The sequence below is a fragment of the Ascaphus truei genome, chromosome 6 (genome assembly GCF_040206685.1).
Source record: "Ascaphus truei isolate aAscTru1 chromosome 6, aAscTru1.hap1, whole genome shotgun sequence".
NCBI lineage: Eukaryota > Metazoa > Chordata > Amphibia > Anura > Ascaphidae > Ascaphus > Ascaphus truei.
The window spans coordinates 99,678,563-99,699,481 of record NC_134488.1 but is presented as its reverse complement, the minus strand read 5'-3'; the positions used below and the strand labels follow the sequence as shown (position 1 = coordinate 99,699,481).

Sequence of the window (20,919 nt, the reverse complement as noted above, 5' to 3'; positions counted from 1 at the left end):
AACTGCAGGAAATTCCCCAGTTACCCAGTTGGGAGTGTGTGTTTCTGTATTGACAGTTGCGGATCTTATTTTCCAATAAAGTCACTTTTATTAACTCTCTTGTTCTGTCTGGTGAATTGATCCCTGGTGTGTTAGTCCTGGTATACTAGCAGAGAGTAAATTATGCTATCTGTTTACCAATTCCTTTAACCCAAAACAGGTGTAATGTAACAGTGTTAAAACAATAGGAAATTATGGACTTGTATATTTAGCTGAAATGAGGTCTTAGCAAATCAAATTTGGGGAAAAATACAGTAAAAATATCATGAATGCATTTGGAACAGTTTCTCACATCTTTAGCTAGTATACTAAGAGAGTATATTATGCTATCTCTATGCGAGCCACTTTACGCAACACCTGAGTAATTGAACGGTGTTAAAATAACTGGAAATAATTAGCTAGTATAGTAGCAGAGATTATATTAGGCTATCTGTATGCCAACCACTTCACTCAACACCTGAGTGTTAACAGTGTTAAATCAAAATGGCACTGAATATTAGCAGAAAGTATAAACTAAGCAGAGAGAGGTTAGATGGCCCTTTATATACAGGCATACCCCGGTTTAAGGACACTCACTTTAAGTACACTCGCGAGTAAGTACATATCTCAATAGGCAAACGGCAGTTCACGCTGTCAGCATGTCCTGAACAGCAATACTGGCTCCCTACCTGTACCGAAGCTGTGCGCAAGCGGGGAGACTATAGAGCCTGTTACACATGTGTTATTTACATCAGTTAGGCACATATATGACTATTGCAGTACAGTACATGCATCGATAAGTGGGAAAAGGTAGTGCTTCACTTTAAGTACATTTTCGCTTTACATACATGCTCCGGTCCCATTGCGTACGTTAATGCGGGGTATGCCTGTATGTGACAAGTACTATTATTAACATCATTTTAATTCAATAGCTTTGTCTCTCAGTTTACATCGCTCTGCAGTATGATTGATCCGATCTGTGTATCTCTGCCCCTTCCACTTTCTGTCTCTCTGCTTCTGCACGGTCCTCTCCTCTGCTTTCTTTCTGGCTCTCTTTGTTTCCTGTTGCCACTTTCATGTTCTTGTAGCTCTTGTTTTTTTTTTTTTAAATAAATGTAAGTGCCAGACCTAAAGCGGAGTCCCACTCTCATCTTCATCCTTTCCCTGTCGAAGATAAATGACAGAAAGTGAAGTGAGGAGTGTTTGTACATGTAGGAGCAAACAAAAATACCACTTGTGGGCACACTCACATACAGGGCCGCCAAACAGGGGGGAGAGCAAGTGTCCTGGGCCCGGGTACCTGCAGGGGGGCCCAGCAACAGGACAAAGCATTTGGGCCTGACCTCTGGCCGGGACCCTCGTTGCTGGCGGGCCTGGCTCTCCCCCAGCTGCGGCCTTCCCTCACTGTCTGTCCCACGCTGAGCTTCTGATTCTGGCGCGCTCCATGCCTTTCTAAATCAGCACGCGCGTAAGCAAGTTGTGCTCAGCTTCCGGAGCTCACCGGCATGAGAGGGAGGAGCGCGCCGACGTCAGAAGCTTGGCGTGGAACCGTCCGGGAAATCTGTCTGCAGCCCTGATCACATGTCTCAGACAGGTCTTCAACCCTGCTTTCCATCATTGTTTTCCTTAATATACGTAAGAGGAAATACCACGAGAATTGATCAAATTCAACCGGGAAGTTAAAATTAGGTTTTGTTTCGGTTTCTATTTGGATCGCCTACAAGGTTTGGATTGGAAAAACCCAGAAAGGATCTACCAGGCACCCAGACCCGGGAGATGCGGACAAATACTCTGTTTGAAGGTTTCAGATAAAAAAAAATGTTTTAAAATATTTGACGTACATATTCTATGAATATACATTGATAACATTTACATTCTAATCTGTTCAATGAATCCAATGCCAATCATTCTCTTTCCTCTACTGCTGTTTAATGTAACTGCTGGATTAACAGATGTTTCATGTTGTAGATTAGTCAGTAAACCCAGACTGAAGTGAACTGTGCAGGTGACACAGGGCTAGATTTATATGTATGTTAACTCAGGGTCATTTGGTCACTGAACTGCTAATATCTGCATGAAGTATTACAAGAAAGGGAGTTAGGGGCAAGGAAGACTTAGGGGCCTATTCACTAAACAGTGATAAGTGGTTTAATGGGCAATAAATGCCAAAAAAAATTCGGCACAGGATTGGCACCGCAAGCTAGCAGGGACCACCCGAGGACCCACGTGGGACCCCCGGACCTTTACGGGGACACCTCGGTACCCCCCGGACACACATGGGGCCCCCGACACCCGCGAGGACCCCTGTCAGACTCAGGTATCGACCCTGTGCAGAAAAAATAAAAAATGCTTTTATGTGGGGGTACAGGAGGTTGGTGCGTTGTGTATTGGTGGGTAGTACATATTGTAATGTTTATTGGGGGTTAGTGAAGGGCAAAGTGCCCCCTTCCTTCACCCCTTCAACCCCCAATAAACCTACTATTGTGCCTTACCTCTTCATTACCTGAGCGGCTATCCGCTCAGGTAATGAAGCTGCTTTAATGTAATTTTTACTAATAGTGTGCAGGAGCAGGGGGTCTCCTGATCTGAACCACTTTGATTTCAGCCTCAGAGACCCCCTGCTTCCCGAGTTACAGGCCTTCGTATGGGGCATCGGGTGCTGGTATCGCCGCCGTTTTTAAATCGTCCACATCACGTGACAGGAGTATTTAAATAATGGAGGCGATACTGGCACCCCATACCAGGGCCTGTAACTTGGGAAGCAGGGGTGAAATCAATGCGGTTCATCTCAGGAGATCCCCTGCTCCAGCACACTATTAATACAAATTACATTAAAGCAGCTTCATTACCATAGCGGATATGCGCTACGGTAACGAATTGAAAAACATTTTTATTTGGGTTTTGATACTAGTTTGTGGGAGCGGGGGTCTTCTGAGGTGAATTGCATTGATTTCAGCCTCGGGGACCCCCTACTTCCCGAGATACAGGCCCCGTTACGGGGTGCCGGAATCCCAGTGCAGGATTTAAATCCCACGATCACGTGACGTGGGAGATTTAAAAGCACAGTGGATACCGGCACCCCATACTGGGGGGGGGGGGTCCCGGGGGGGGGGGTCCCTGAGGCTGAAATCAATGCAATTCAGCTCAGGAGACCCCCTGCTCCCACACATTATTATCAAAATCAATTTTTTTATTGCACGATTGCCTGTAAGAGCCGTGCATGGAGACGCAGCGTCTCCATGCAGCTCTTCCAGGCTGCACTGTTTTCTATCAGCTATCGCACTGTAGAATTTATAGCGCGATAGCACTGGTCCTTAAAAAATGGCCTTCACTTCTTAGTGAATACCATTTTTGGCTTCATGTCTTACAGCCGTATAAATAAATGCATAGTCGAGCGAAAATGCAATAATTTTATCACTGCTTTGTGAATAGGCCCCTTAGTTGCAATAAATGGTACTAGCATTTAATACTGTATACATTCACTATAAACTGCAATATTTGTGTAACCCATGTTCTCCCCCCCCCCCCCCCTCCCGGACACAGATGCTATATCTAGGGTGTGTGAGGGCTGGTTACACGTGCTTGAGTGGTGCATACCTGCTTGGAACAAGAGGGCCTGAGCTTCCCGCGATGTTGTTGGGGAGACAGGACCAGGCTTCTGGGGTAGTTGCCTCATTCTTTTAGTGGTGGTGCAGTGCCTCCATCCTCTATACCTTCCCAGGGATATGGGGTAGGACCCGTACAGAAGAGATTGACCCCGGTCCCAGGGTGGATGCTCCAGAATCACACAACAGTCTTTAGTAAAATCAGGAATGTCTCTCCTTATTGTCTCTAGATCGCACACAGCAGCCTTGCAGCATACAGCCGCAACAACAACAGCAATAGCAGCAGCACACACAAAGATCCCAAGGTGTACAGCCTATCTCCTCTCCTCTCCTTTCCTCCAAGAGGTACTCCACAGGATGGTCTGTGCGGGGCCTCAATACCCCAGTGCCCACCTCAGAGGGTCCCCTCTGGGCGGGGGTAGATCCTCCCCATCACCCCCTCATCAGGGTGAGAGGCATTGGTCCCTCCGGAGCTCGGCTCACTTGCCAACTATCATAGGCCAGAGTTCTCTTGGTATCTCTCCTGCTCCCAGGAGAGAGCCCGACCTACTTCTCTCCTCCAACTCCCAGGAAAGACTTCCTAGAAGTAGACTCGGATGAGAACTAACTGTCACTCACAGGAGCTGGCTGCTAAATAGAGTCAGCCCCACCCCTCATGATGTCAGCAGGACCTCCCCTCTGTCTCTTGCCTGCAGCAGAGTCAGGGGCCTGCATCTATCACTCAGGGCAGGGCGTGAAGGGGGAAAACCCATGCTTACTACTGGCGCCTGCCCTTAACAGGACTTACCACAGTAGGAGAAAGATATGTATAGCCTGTGCTGTTTACAGGGGGCTACATTTGCATCAGTTTTCAGACCAATATTTTTTGTCTCACATAAGATATCCTCAAGATGTAGTGAGTTATATATGGAATTTATTACACTTAAAAAAAAACTTACATTAATATCTTCATTTTAGCACATCTCATTCTTCATTTGTTACTCGGTTCATCTGCATCTGGTTTCTCCCCTCACCCCAGAGGTTATTTGTTTCCAGTTTGTTTAATCTAATAACCTGTTTGTATTCCTCTTTTGTTTCCTTCACCATCTCTTACCCTATATTTGACATTGTGCATTGCTGCCAGGTTCCTTAATCAAGAAGACAGGAGGTGGCTAACCTTGCTTTCCTGAGCCCCTGTACATTTCTATAGCAATGGTTAAACATACTGTACCAAGAGAGAGGCAGCAGTTTCAAGAATAAGCTTTGAAGGTGCTGTCTCTCCTGCCACTAAATTGAAACCAATGGCAGCCTGATTGACCTGAACGAGTTCAACTACAGTATATATACAGTTCCAGGGGCCCACTGGTTTCCATTCAAGTAGCTCTTAAAGCTGCAGATCTACCAATATCCTACATGTGTGTTGCTTTAAAAGGGCCAATAAATTGAATAAAAAAAAGAAGAACCACATATGGGCACGGAGTCACCCAATAATAAACCTCAATATCATCTCCCTATCGCATTGCAGCTTCCTATAGGTCACTGGGATGAGGCTGACCCTGGCGGCTATATTGTTTCTCCTGGACAATAATTATTTTGTGGGACATTTACAGCAAATGCAATTTTCTCAGGAACTAAGGTTGCCTGGAGCTGTGAGTATAATACTGTAGTTCAACTCTCTGCTCCAGATAAGTGTAAAACAATTTAAACATGTGAGCAGCATACAGTAGATTGCTGTTTTGATGGGCTATATATTGGATTTGTAAAAATCCAACAACCATAAGTATTAATGATTCATTTTCAATGTTATTTTAAAACAGATTGCTCCCATGTCAGCTGGTTAAGTGCTGCCCTGTGAGTACAGATGTGTGAAAACCTAAATTCGCAAATGTTTAGCCCTTTTTTTCCTGAACTCGTACACTTTAACCAAGCAGTTTGCATCCAGACCCTGCAATACGACGACGTTTGGAGTGTGAAGGGTAGGGGCAGGGGTGAGGGGAAAGGTCGACAGGGCTAAAGGGCGAGAGTCACCCATACTCCATGTAAAGAGATACCCAACATACTTAAAATACTGTACCTAGGAAATATGCTAATTTAAATCATTTTTCAATCGTGTTAGCATATTTAAATGACCTTATTTATCATGTATCTCAGGTGCGTTCACAGGTGTCTGTCTACGGGCCCTTTGCTACTTTACTAAATGGAACTCTTTTGATTGAAAAATTAATTTGAGCTAAAACGTAGATTTTCGTGAATTCTTCCAGTAGAAGAAAATGTCACGAAATGTACAGAACATTTGACAAGCATTTTTGAGGACATTCACACATTTCTAAACATTTGCACATCCTTAACTGTGAGCTCCTTGTGTGATGTCACCTCCAATCCCATAAGGCTTTGGCCGGGTAAAAAAAAATCAATCTAGTTGTGGCCTGAATAAAAAGACCCTAATCAAAATACAAAATGTATTAATTTCAGAGCGCAAAATGTGTGAATTCTTGTTGCACACCAAAATATCAAATCAAGAAATTATACATTTACGGGGGCTCCTTTAGTCCTAGGGAAAACCTGTATTTCGTCCAGAGTATTCAATGTAAGTACATAGACAAGGGCACACGGATTTGAATGGGAAAAAAAAGAATTTATTGTGTCATAAACATCAACGTTTCGGCCTGCTGGCCTTTCTTAGGTAAAGTCGCATTTACTTGAGAAAGTGATATAAAAAAGCATCACAGGCCACAGCAGATTTAAAAAAAAATATTTATTTGCCAAATATTGCTACGGCGTTTGGACCTGCATACAGTAGGTCTTTATCACGTGAAAAAGTGGCACCCCATTTTACAACATTTGGGGCCTGATTAATGATCACGAGTAGTGCCGTGCCACTTTTTTCACGTGATAAAGACCTATGCTGGTTGAAACGTCGCAGCAATATTTGGATAATAAATAGTTTTAAAAATCCGCAGTGCCCTGTGATGCTTTTCTATATCATGTACCTTGGATTACTTACAGGCCATCCCTGATTGCAGCAGCACCGGTACCTGTATTTCTTGTCTTTGTTTATGGTGTGCAGCAGATTGCCTATTTTGCATTTACTTGAGAAAGGCCAGCAGTCCGAAACATTGTTGTTTATGGCGCAATCAATTATTTTTTCATTCAAATCCTTGTGCCCTTGTCCATCTACTTACATTAATTTCCGAGCGTACATAAAAGTGAAACATTCTCATTGATGATATTAATAACACTCTCATTAATGCTAAACACATTTGATTATTTTTTTTTATATCTTAAAATAAGATCTGGAAACATCCGTTATCACCAACTAACCTTCCCAACTCTGCCACCAAATCCATTAGCAAGTTACAACCTCTGTTCTTGATTCACTGTCTCTCATTTCCCATTTGCGCCCAGTTCCCAAAGACAGGCTTGATGAAACAGGCAATTACAAAACCTTTCAAAGCTCTCCAAACAGACAGAGTGTATAAATATCAGTGGTTCTTTTAGCTTCATGTTTTATTATCCAGTTTTGTCAGATGATTCAGCTGAAGCCTGTCAACACTCACACAAAACCTGTTTGTTTTGACTTTCCCTTAGTAACAGTAATTCAAGTAATCAAAACCTTTGCTAACCACTCTTAGGACGGTATGTGCCCTCTCAGCACTTGCCATTCTTACCCCATATTCATCATCAGACACTTTGCCCTTTATACATCCTGAGCGCGCTGTAATCCTTGAAGTTCTCATGAATGCAAAATACTTTTGGATGCACTGAAAAGCTGATTACCAATATCTTTTTGGGTATTTTTTTTTTTTGGCACAGGCATGCCACATCATGAAGGCATTTGGCAGAGAAACATAAAAACTGATGGCAGATAAAGACCGCTTTGCCAACACAATCTGCCTGTTTTCCTAAACTGCTCCAAAGCTTTATTTCCTATTCCATACCTTGCTTTTTTCCATACTTTGACTATCATTGTCTCTGTTCGGAGCATTTTTTAAGGTTTCAACTAGTGTTGTACCGGGTCCTATAATTTTCCTAAAACCGGGTAACGGTACACGGGCAAAATGAATAATTTTACCTGGACAGGTACCCGGTTACCCTGACGGCACTTGAGTATCCAGGAGAAAAAGGGGGGGTCAAGGGGTGCTCCAATCTTATGACAACTAGATCAACAGTTAACAATCTTCATGGACCCCAATATAGCAGTGTGGGTATAATATGAATTGGCCTGTGAGTCACTCATAACAGCATGTAGAATAATGTCCTCATAGTAATTAAGGCAGTCCAGGTTAGAGTACTCAACTATAATGGTCAAACATAAAGAAATATAATCCTTACCCACTTCTGCTGTCTGTAGGGGTCCACTGTGGCGTGCCAGCCATGGAGGAAATCCAAATACAGGTAGAACAAAGAAGCAAAGGCGCACTGCCAGGGAGTCAGGTGGTGCAAAAAATAGAATCCATTTATTTCAGAACATCTCTGATAACAAACATATATCCCCAGGGGGGGCAACAAACAACCTCCTACGCATTTCGGATGGGTAGGTCCTTTATCACTCCTTGATAAAGGACCTACCCATCTGAAACGCGTAGGTGGTTGTTTGTTGCCCCCCCTTGGGGTTATGTTTGTTATCAGAGATGTTCTGAAATAAATGGATTCTATTTTTTACACCACCTGACTCCCTGGCAGTGCGCCTTTGCTTCTTTGTTTCACCCTGACGGCACTTACCTGCAGGGTAAGGAGGGGCGCGGCAATATCTGGGAGCAGCAGCAGATGTCTTGGTGGCGGTGGCAGCAGCCGAAGTCCTTGTATAGCCGGCGGCAGTAGCAGGAATAGAGCAAACAGCTGTGCCTGTGGGAGCCGGGGAACCATGTAACCGGAGCAGGAGCGTTCCTATTGGACAGCTGGGGAGGAGCCGGCTGTTCAATAGGAACGCTCCTGCTCCGGTTACATGGTTCCCCGGCTCCCACAAGGATCAGCTGTTTTCTCTGTTCCTGCTGTTCCCGCTGGCTTAACAAGGACTTTGGCTGCTGCCACCACCACCAGGATGTCTGCTGCTGCTCCCAAATGTTGCCGCGGTCTTCCTCACTGGTCTTCCTCACCTTCTGTCACCGGCTGCAGGTAAGTGTTGCACTATTTTCAGCTGCCCTGAAATTACTTGGTGCCAGTTCCGACCCGGTGCCGGTCCCAGACCCTTGCTGCCGGGTCCGGGTAATTTCCTGGTAGCTGAAAATGCACCAGGCAAGCCGGGTACTGGGTAATTTCCAGGTACCTGGTACATCACTGGTTTCAACCACATCTCCTGGGAGATTGCTCCTTACATCCACTACCTTTTCAGTGAAGAACTACTTCCTTATGTTTCCCAAGACTGCAACACTTAAATAGTTACATAGTTACATAGCAGATGAGGTTGAAAAAATACATCAAGTTAAACCTATACTAAATTTAGACGACAGATACTTTATCCTATATTTGTACTTACAGTATATTGTTCCAGGGGAAGGCAAGCACAAAATCCCCGTGATATATCCTCTACTGATATCTCATAAGGGGAAAAATAAATTCCCTCCTGACTCCAATAATTGTCAATTAGATTACTCCCTGGATCAACATCCTTCCCTTGTTTACTTATTTGGTATATCCCTGTATACCTTTCCTTTCTACAAAGATGCCCAACCTTTTTTTAAACAAATCTATTGTATCTGCCATCACAGTCTCCATGGGTAATGAATTCCACATTTTAACTGCCCTTACTGTAAAGAACCCTTTCTTTTGTTGCTGGTGAAATCTCCTTTCCTCAAATGACCCTATGTCGTTTGTACTGCCCTTGGGATGAATAGTTCTTTTGAAAGCTCCTTGTATGGATCCTGAATATATTTGTATATAGTTAACATATCCCCTCTTAGACGCCTCTTTTCGAATGTAAACAAATCTAATTTCGCTAGCCTCTTCTCATAAATCAGATTATCCAGCACCTTTATTAATTTGGTTGCTCTTCTCTGCACTCTCTCTAGTTCCATAATGTATTTTCTACTCTTCTCTGGATTATTCTTTGAAAAAAGTATTTTCATCTATAATCTACTTGTGATATACATGATAATTGTGGTGATTTGAATTGGGCTATTAATGGATGGCAAGAAGTCGTTCAAATAATGTGCATTATTTGCTTGTGGCGTTTAAAAACAGAACAGTTAAAATGCCATGTAATCCCTTTGCGGTAAAATGGGATTAGAAATGCCCTGCTTTCATAAACCACTTGTGCTGCCATATTTTACAGGACCGATCTTTTTTCGTGGTGTCGTAAAGTTGGAGGATCCAATATTCTTGATGACACCTCATCTTAGCACATATGTTTTGAGATGTTAGTGACAAAAACTAGCAATCCTATATTAAATCATACTCCTTTCATCAGATGCTCACATGCACTTCCTTGTTTTTTAAATATGGGGTCCACAGCCATCCAATAGGAAGCCACAAGGTCACCTAATTGGCCTGCTCTTTGGCGGCCTATTTGTTTGCTCAGGAAGGGGGAAGAAACCAGCACTTAAAACGGTAGGTATCTGGTGTCCAGGTGATTCGGGGAGAGCCAAATATATATAGAAAAAAAGAACACAAGCAGATAGTGCAATATAGTCTTTAAAACAGCGATCTTCAATAGATCCCTTTCAAATAAACCAAAAGAAATTTGTACTCACAAATGTAAAAGTATAAACGTGTATGTAAAGTTTTCTTTGCTCTGTAGTACCCAAACGCATCAGCAAGTATAGGGACAGCATATGCAGGAACCTTAGTGGAATATAATGAAGAAACGGAAAATAGCGTAGACTGAAAACTTTATCTGCTTGTGTTCTTTTTTCTACCTATATTTGGCGCTCCCTGAATCACCTGGACACCTAAAATATTTTGGATTTAGGAAGCAATCCACATCAAGGGTTGAGGCTGCATTTTATTATTTGTTTGTATTGGAATTTTTCACTCACATTCACTTCAATCATTGTGAAATACATGTGTAACCCATGTCCCCCCCCCCCCCCCCGACACAGATACCATATCTAGGGTGTAGTGAGGGCTGGCTACATGTATGTAGGTGGTGCATACCTGCCGGTAAAAGGAGGGCCTGAGTCTCCCGCGGTGATGTCGGGGATACAGGACCAGGCTTCTGGGGTATATGCCTCCATCTTCTCTTTAGCAACGGTGCAGCGCGTCCATCCTCTATAACTTCCCAGAATGTGGGGTAGGACCCTTATAGAGAAGTTACCCTGGTCCCAGGGTGAATGCTCCAGAACACACACAAAGTCTGATGTAAAACCGCAATGTCTCTTTATTGTCTCTGATCACAACAGCAGCACTCAGTAGCAGCAGTTCAGATATATTGGTATTCCTCCTCTCCTTCCCTCCAGTAATGTCTCCAGACAGGATGGTCTGGATGGGTCCTCAATACCCCTGCCTCCACCTCCACCAGGGAAGGCCCTGTGGGTGAGGCTAGATCTCCTGCCCCTCACCCCCTGAGCAGGGTGAGAGCATTGGTCCACCTCTATATAGGTCTGTCCTGTTCCTCTCGGTCCTACAGCACATCAGACCGCACACTCTCCTCAGCTCCCTTCTGACGCTCCCAGACTGACCAGCTACCCGCGCAGCTGTCACAGGGTCATCTCTTCTTTCTCTGGTTCAGCAGACACACTGCTCTCCAGAGACTTCAAACTCTCACAGGCCTGACAGACCAGACTCAACTCCATGCAGAACTGAACCTCCAACAGACTCTCTCAGAACTCTCAACTGGCACACACACACAGGACAGCCCACTAAATAGACTCAGCCCCGCCCCCTATGATGTCAGCAGGACCTCCCCTCTGTCTAGCCTGCACAGAGCTCAGGGGCCTGCCTCTACCACATAGGCGGGGCTTGGTGAGGGGGGAAAACCCATGGTCACTACTGGCGCCTGCCCTTACCAGGGCTTACTCCGGTAGTAGAAAGATAAGTAGCCTGTTCTGTTTACAGGGGGCTACACTCTCCCTCTGGTGGAATCCAATGGTCCCCACTTGGACTTATTTTTAGCAGGACCATCCTGCGTAGACAAACCTGGGGAAACAAACACAGTGCAAGACAGGTTATCTCTTGAGCTAACCACCAGGTGGCGTAACAGTAACAGTAGCCGGGTACTCCCAATGGGGAGAACCAACTAGGAATAATGCTTTGGGTCAGGCTTCCGCACTTTTCTTCCATTATGATCAGTTATGGTCACATAAAACGACTGTGCCGACCCAGACTCTGGCCGATAGATCACACTGTGCATGTATATGCACCATCCTATACTCCAGACGCGGACCACCTCACTAATCTTGTCCTCATTATGGTAACCCGCCTTACCAAACTTGGTTCTTAAGTACTCTTGCATGGCTTCTCGGAGCTAACTATCCCTGTTCTCCTCAATTTCTCTCATAATGGGTTCAGGCACATAAGGGTATTCGTACCCATGGGACTGCCTGTACCTAGCCACTATGGCTCTGTCTGCTCTGCTCAACTTCGTCAATTTCTTATGGCCCGCCCTGCTTGGCAGTACCCAAAACTCTGGTTCTGTAGGGGCAATATCATCATACAAAATACTCGGCCCTTGGGCAGAATGATCTTCTGCTCTATCTCCCGGTACCTGTGTTCTACTTCGTCCGCCACCTCCTGGGGAGTATAGGCACCTTCCGCCCACCAATGATCAACTATGTTGTTACGGATGAGTAAGAACCTGGTGCGGTCCATACCTGCGTGCTACCCAGTAAATAAGGGTGCCCACCACTTGTCACGGTGCTCGTACTCTGATAAGGGGCTAGTGGTCTCTATCTCGGACTCTGCTTGGGATGAGACACCGGACGTCCCCGCCTCTGTAGAGCGCGAGCAATCTATCCTCCCTTTGGCGTTGAAATACCTTGTAGGGTTCATCTTGTGAACCACTTCCCTCACAGGCCCAGCCTCTGCTGTAGTGTGGGACCCTCGGGCCCTCCCTCTAGCTGCAGGAGAAAAAGGCACAGGGTTAGGCACACGTATTACATTAGCATAGGGTATTTCCCCATCAGACCCCTCACCGCTCAATTCCCAGTCCCGCAAGTCTCTGGAATATTTGGGGTACTTGCTTAATTTATCCCCACTAGGTCCCGGTGATAACACTCGTGACGGGGCACGGGCAGTGGCCGGGGCGATGGAGCTAGGGGTTGGGGCTGGGGCAATGTTCAAGTCAGTGTCCAGCAAGCGGGTAATACCGCGACCAGTGAGCGCTTTCTTGGTTGCTCTCTCCGACGTGCTTCGTGCTCCTCTGGATGGGCCTTGGCTTTTAAGTGTGGCCATTGCAGCTGTCATGTCTGCTCTCCGTGGGGAGAACAACGCTCCCGGGCCTCTCTTCCAGTCGAACCCGGAAGTGATGTCATCGCCGGTGCCCACGGAATCTCCATCCGCTCCGTGGTCACGCACCGGAAGTGCGTCGAAGACCGGAAGGGGCGGTGGTGGATCATCCGGTCCGCGGACGGGTAAGTAGGCCGCAAGCCTCTCCTTCTCGTCCTCTGCAGGTGCCGTCTTCACCTGGCGGGAGTAAGGGGGTGGTGGAGTCTCCTTACCGCTCCGCTGCAGGCTGATGTACTCGAGGTCCTACAGAGTCGTCCCGGACGCCATCTCCGCCGAACTGGGAGTCACCACGGCCGTGGGACTGCTACGGGCCTCAGGCCGCACCAGCACTCGCCGTCGGAAGGTGTCCGGACTCGTCTGCTCCTCTCCGGTAACTGGACCGCCATTTTTGTTACAGCTGGGGTGGTTCGCCGGTAGGCGCATTGCCACCGATGGGACGCCAACTTCTTCCTCCGATGATATTACGATCGGCTCCTCCGCAAGGGAGTCACCGGGTTCTTGGGCGATACCGCCAGTGGGTAGTGGCACGAAACGGGCTCGCTCCGGTACCTCCACTGCGGTCGCGCTCTCCTCCGCCGCTGTTCTCTCGGCCCTGTAGCTGGCTGGGCCTTGGTTCTTACCGCATGGGTGAAGCGGGGAACTAGGGCAGCCTTGTCTTTCGTATCCGCCACCTCCGTTAGTGTACCCGGAGAGGCACCTCGGGGGTCTCAATCAGTGGCCATGGCTCGTTAGGCCATAGGTAGTACGTGCCGCATTGAGGGCATCATGCCTTAGTGCTGGGGACCGCTCCGGGTATCCCGCAGTGGATGCACAGACACCGGAGTTATTCGTGGCCCTCAACCTCCACTACCAGTAAGCCTCCTGGTACTGTAGCTGGTAAATCGTGGTGCTCTGTTCGGCCATATTTTGCTCAGGGGTGGAACAGTTCAATTGCTCAGCTCCGCTCTCTGTGAATGTCAGACGGACAGGAGACAAATAAATAACAATTAAATACAGAGCATGTATGATGTGACAAAGCACGAGCTCACTGGGCCACGTTACTAAAGTGTGCAATTCTGCATTTCATCCAGTTCTTTTATTCTGTGCCGAATAAGGGAATCCCCTTACAGCCAGATGGCTATTATACCCCAATAAATCTCTCCACTCATGCTCTTTAAAACATTTCTCTTCCCCTACATTATACAAATATTCTCTATCGTTAACCATCACACACCCCTCAAGCTACCACTTTTCACTCTGAAAAGCCAATTGGCAACATAAGCAAAAAATATAGGCGCAACCAAAGTTCTTCAAGAGTGCGAGATCATTATTTGGGATGAGAGTATAATGTCCAACAAACACGCATTAGTGGCTGATGATCGAACACTTCAGGACCTCAGAGGGAATGAAATTATTATGGGTGGAGTTATTATTTCAGCAGTGGATTTCGCATTAAGAAACTAAAAAATTAAATTACCCCATTATAAACCACAGTATTTTTTGGTTTCTTGGAATTCCTGAGCTGGTTGAAAATAAAGAGAAAACTGTTTTTACTTAGTTGCTCATTGTTTTGCCCTTCCCTGACCAACTCATCCCAGCTGATCAGATTTACCTTTTGCTGTAAACATTTTAATTGTTATTTGCTGTGGATGAATATTATGAGGACAGAATGTGGGACACTCGTGTGTCTGTAAATATGAATGAACAGTTATTGTGCTCAATTGCAGGGTGCAGAGGGGGTGAAAATGATCAGATGTCGTCTATATCCATTAATCTACTACCTCTCAGTTACAGTATTCATCCAAATTTGTAACAATAAATCAAGCTCATCCTTTATAAATATGTTCAGAGTTTTTCAGAGCTTTCTTCCAGTTTTGTGACAAAGTAAAAATAAAATAAAGGACGTATGAGAAAAAAAAATGCCAATTTAAATTAGTGTGGGATCTTCTCTTTGATTAATCGGCACATATACTCTAGCCTTGAGTCATGTTACCATAATCTTTTACATACTGTACAAATGAGCATGTCACTAACCAGAAAGGCATCCTAACAGTTTTTTTTTATTTACTATGTAATAAATGGCAATTAAAACCATTAAAATGAGACAGGAGCTAGGGAGATAGAAGGAGGTTAAACAGAAAAGCAATAAACAGGCAGCTTTTAGACTACTGTATGTCTAGGCAGTTCAAATAGCAGGAAACCTTAAAGATGAAGTGTGTTCCACAGAATAAACTATTTATTGGATATGACCACTCAGTGTATACTGCAATACAGGCTCCTCTTGTATATAACATTCTTTTCCTAATGTACAGTGCTGCACAAAAATCAATTTCTGTAAAAGAAAAAAAAACAATATATGGGATGCAAAGAAAAACAAAAAAAAAAAACGATGTGTTTGTTGGTCATGCAAAAATAATTTGAAGCATGGAATAAAATTTCTACAGAAAGCATTATAGGACTTTTTACCTTTAATAAATCTGGTGCTGTTTTTTTAGCATCTCATTGTGTCTCTTATAATCACATAGTCAACTAAAGGGATATGAAAATGTGAGTGAAGGTGGAGACAGGGGTGGTTGAAGACACACCAACACCAATGTTGTGATGCTTCTATAGTGCTAGGATTGTGTCTATTTATCACACAGCTTTTCATCAGATCTACTGGGTTTGCACTATCAATAAACCAATCTACTGACAGAGATCCCAGTGTTTAATAAATAGTATTTATGCTAAAGTGGCAGTAATAATAACACTACGTAAGTGTTTGTGTCACTGACTGTACTGTACATGGAGAAAAAAATAACCCCAACGAGACATCTGACAAAAGAGAATGAACATGAAAAGGAAAAACAGAAACCAACCAAGAAAGCTACAGAAAAGGTCATAGTTTAATAATGGTTTGCAACAAATAAAGAGCACAAGAAGAAATCCAGCAACGTCAAGAGCTAGCTGCTTTTATATACAGTAATTACTAGGCAGTGATTACAATCCGTGTCACTGAGTCACCAATGAGTTAACATTTTGTTGTGTGTGTGGTGGTAGGTGGAGTTTTTCACTTCCATGCAAAGGTGTGCCTGCCTGGAGCACTGTGCTGAGAGAGAGGGAGAGCGAGAGAGGGAGCACACTCTACACACTGCAAGGTGAGGGAAGCACAGGCAAAGTTTTCAGTGAGTGCAGCACCGGCGCTGGGCCCAGGATGCTGGTGAAGGAGTATCGGATATGTATGCCCTTGACAGTGGACGAGGTAAGAAAGACACCCCTCTCCTTCGCCTCCTGCTGCATGCCTAAGCATTAGGGTTGTTTTTGTCCTTCTCTCTCTATGCGCTTATATGAATGCAGCGTTGCTGACAGGATGGCAGACTATTCTAAAGAGCTGGGAGAGCCATCTGCGTGTTGTCCCTTATACTCCGGTGGCTCAAATAAGGAGGTCACGAGAAATACACATGACCACCAGCTTTAATGTTCCCGATGAGAAAGAGGTGTATTTAATACGCCGCCTGGATAACACACTTGTAAGTAAGTGTGACTACGTCAATGCATATTGTGTGTGCCAGTGCCAGTGCCAGTCACATGCTACTGCACCTGCACCCCTGTTATTGCACCTGCACCCCTGTTATTGCCAGACACTGGCACTGAGTGGGGGTGGCTGAGGAGCACTTTTAAGGGAAGCGTTTTATGATTTATTTATTAGAAATGTATGTTAATCTCACAGTTAGAAAATGATTATTTTAAGTCTCTCCCTTTCTATACATCCTTTGGACCCTTTGAAGTGCCGCAGGGACCTGCAACCCATGATTGACTTTGCAGTACATTTGCTGGCTCTTCCAGCAATACAAAGGTTTAGGACCCTTGCCAGCTTCAAATATCTTTAAAGCTGCAGTTTGTGTTTATAAGGAATGAAATGCATACCCTGCCACCTAATTACATTTCCCATGCTGCAGTGTATAGCAGTCCTGAGTATCACAACACACTGAACACATTTTCCCTACCCCGTGTATCTTCTAAAAAAAGGCACTTTAAGTTACATACCCATTTCCCAGACCTTTGCCATTCTGTATTTGATGATGTTGTGCCCATCCACTGCTCTCCAATCTGCAATGATATCTCATTAGAAACATTGTGCCCAAGCAGCTTGTGCAGCTTCTCTATTGGTCAACAGCAGAGGTGAGAGAGCAGCAGGAAGGTTGGGTCAGTGTCTTAATGCCTTAATAATTCAGAGGGGTTTCATTCTTCAACTATACTGAGCCCAGCGGAAATACTCAGGATCACTTTAGCAGGGTTATTTTCAAATGGTAACATTAACTGCTTCTTTAAAAAGGCCGGTGTAGACTGGACTACATGGGTGTCCATTATTATCTTGTCTATTGAGTTGTTAGTTTGACAATATGCCGTCACTCCTTTTCCATTAGAAGAAGGGTGCTGGATTCCAACTGCAGAAAGCTAATGCATGTTTACATTTAATGGGGCAGATGAATCAACTTAAAGTGCAAAGGGATGTTTTTTGTTTTTCACGCATTGCTCCATGTCCTGTGTGTGTTTGCGCAAATGCAAGTAAGTGTTTCCAACATGTGACGCAATTTGTTAGCCTGCTTAGACCTGGCAAACAATGTTGATGCAAAGACAAGTAAAAAAAGTGATGCACAGAGAAGCACAGTTTGATACATCTCATTATAATCTGTCATGTATGTATGTATGTACAGGTATGTATCTTTATTTATATAGCGCCATCCAGGTACATAGCGCTTTACAATGCACGTGACATAATATTATAACACGTAATGGGATTAAGCACGTCAGACATAAAAGAATAGGAAAAGGATTCCCTGCCTCGAAGAGCTTACAATCTAAGTGATGTATGTGCATCCTTCCTAACACCTTGATATGCTGATTCAAAGGGACACAATGAAAATTACACTATTTGGGTAAACTGTGTCTAAATTTGCCTCCGCCGCGCGCTCCTGCAGCCCAGCGATCTCTGCTCAAACTGCAGGCGTTGGGTCGCGGCTTTTGGGTGGCGTGTAACGGACACGTTACGGAGCTGGTTCGCCTCTATTAGCTGAACCAGCTCACGTCACGCGACAGTAGCACCAAATTTAAATTCGGGTTGTGGAGGCAAAATGTCGCAGCGACAACGCTGCACTTTGCCGCCGGTGGAGTTTTCTGTTTCAAAACTCCCACCGAACAACCCGAAATTGCGACGGACGAGCGCGCACACGTAAGTGCACGCACGTCGCATCACGTTCTGTCTGAGCTGGCTCTGAGGTTTGTAGGAGTGCGTGTGATGAGTTGTTTACATACGTGCAGTCTGTGGGAGTAGCTATATGAGAATGTGTATATGTATATAGTGTGAAGAGATTGGGGCACAAACTTAACTAGTATAAACCAGAATATTGGAGAGGGCAGCGGTGCGCAAAGTGGGGGGCGCGACCCCCAGGGGGGGCGGGAGATTGTGCTCGGGGGGCGCAGGCAGTTGCAGAGGCCCCGCGCTCTTCCTCCAGGCATTTAAATTAAATGCCGGGGGATCGCGTGAGGCCCCTGCAACTGTTTACTTACCGGGATTCAGCCGTCTGTGTTGCGTCGCCATGGCAACGCGGCGTCAATAGACGCCGCGGCACCATGTGACCTGACGTCACACGCCCACGCAGCGTCATCTGACGCGAATGAAAGTAGGCAGGGGGGCGCGAGAGCCGGGGACACAGTGACAGGGGGGCGCAGCACAAAAAGTTTGCGCTCCCCTGGGAGAGGGTACTGCTATCAGAGTACTATACAAAAAGAACAAAAGGATAGGCACACCATAAATATGCAAAAAAAAGGTATTTTATTGGCATAATGTTTCCGCTTCCCTTTGGAGCTTTTATCAAGAGCACTTGATAAAGGCTCCAGAGGATACTGTAGCTGATACGACACACACGCACACGCACTCGCACACACACACACACACACACACATATAGGCACACACACACACACACTGTATGCACTCTATTCATTTCTGCTTACTTCAGGCCAAGTGAGACTTTGAATAAGTATTTTGCCAGTTTATTTTTTTGTGTGAAAGTATATGTTGTGCATATCTCCTGGTCTGTGCTAATGTTTATTTGTCCATGTATTTGTATTCCTGACTTCTTTTACACATCTGATAAAGGACATTGTCTTGAGTATAAGTTGGTCTGTGGGTCTGTGTGTGTATTTGTTTTACAGGGACACTGAGTATTTGTATATGTTCCCTGCTGTGTCCTTGCCACAGCTACTAAGGCTATTTATTTTGAATTTACATAATGTACTTGGAGCCAGGGCCGCTTTATGTCACTAGTGGGCCCTCTTGCTTACTGTTGCTTTTAAGAAATGACCATACAATTGGGGCATAAATGTATTAGGGATATAAAATAGAGGTTAAAAAAATTTACAAAAAACAAAATAAAATTATTCATTATAATTATTTTACTAGCCCAAACCTACAAAACATCTGCGGTAAATAACAAAGATGGGTGTTTAATTTTTTTTAATGTATTTACATATCACATGACCGTAACCTGCCATTTGTTCAATTTTCTGGACAGACAAACAGACAGACAAAGAACCAAAACATTTGTGGTAAAAACTTAAAATGTTCATTGCAATAAAACGTCTCTATACAGAGGGTTTTCAGTTATTTGTTCACCAAATACTTTTACAGAATTAAAATGTGTAACTCTAACAGGCTGTGGAATGTAAATACAAATGTTATCAACAGTCTGTCCTTGTGATTTTGTTAATAGTCATTGAGTATGGTAATCTTATAGGAAACGCCCCTGCAGTGTCCCTCACCTCAGACAGGGCACCCCCATGGTACCCACAATCCAAGATATAACCCGTTACCGTGCAGGGCCCGCATCCTGTGTCACCCCTTCTCCTCTCTCTCCACATACATTTATGCTTTGATGGCTATTGCTAGGTTGCTTAGACCTTTTCTTCACTTGCTAATACAAAACATCCCTAAGAAAATCAACACAAGCACCACTAGAATTATTCTTGAATCCCACATATTTACGAGCAATACGGCACTACAGGAGTCTCTGAAAAGTAAATTAAACTAGACTTGATGGTGCCTGGACTGCAAGTGCTATTCATTTAAAATCTTTAAAAAAAAATATGATTGTAATTCTTTACACATGAAAATAGTGCCATTTGCATTCATCATTGTATGTCCAAAATGATCATTTCAGGAGTTTAAAAAATCACACCTCATACATTTCCACTTCTGCAAATGTTTACATCCCTTCTTTAAAGAACAGAGGACGGCTTATTAACTATCAGTAACGGAAAGCTTCTTGTCTCTAGATTGAGTAACTAAATACTGTATTGCTAACAGGGTAGCAGGGATACTTTTCCATTGTTGTCCATGTATTACAGTATCATTGCATTTTCAATTTGTCCTTTCTTTAAGCTGAAAATTAGAAACATTCTTTGGCTCAGCTGCAGTGTAAATATAATATTTTTTGGTACCAAATGCTGCCATTCCCAAAATAACTTTTAGAAAAAATAACTTTATTTATATAACTTTTTTTTTCTAGCTAGTGTTGGTTATATCGAAAATTAGATTAGGTATTTGTAAGGAATTTAGGGGGACATTCACTAAACTCCAGTACGGGTTAACACACTGTGATCCCGTATTAACGGCCACTGATTGAATGGCAGATAACGCAGGATCGCAGTGCGCTAACATGTACTGGAGGTCACTGATTTATTGGGCCTTAAAAAAAGCTATTGCCATGTTATTCCTCTTTAAATAAGTTGTATGTGTCATTTTTGTCTCCATTTTACATTTGTGAGTAGTATAATGTACAATAAAATATTTACAACGTTTTTTTATTTAAAAAAAAAATCACTGTAAAGTTTTAAATTTTTAATTTTAAGTTAAGTAGGCAGCTCACACTTTAACTTAAGTCACTTAATAGAGCTTTGTGGATCGGGTCCATAAT

At 44.2% G+C, this 20,919-nt stretch overlaps 1 protein-coding gene across 1 annotated transcript; it reads right to left on the bottom strand.

The window, feature by feature from the left end:
• Nucleotides 1–229: 229 nt before the first annotated feature.
• On the bottom strand, nucleotides 230–17,309 carry LOC142498138 (uncharacterized). The gene is made up of 4 exons (XM_075606645.1): nucleotides 17,201–17,309; nucleotides 16,989–17,104; nucleotides 10,695–13,226; nucleotides 230–1,182 (listed from the first exon to the last, which is right to left on the bottom strand). Exons 1-3 carry the CDS (start codon nucleotides 17,307–17,309, stop codon nucleotides 12,357–12,359), a joined length of 1,095 nt encoding a protein of 364 aa, XP_075462760.1. The 3' UTR covers nucleotides 230–1,182; nucleotides 10,695–12,356.
• Nucleotides 17,310–20,919: the final 3,610 nt, after the last annotated feature.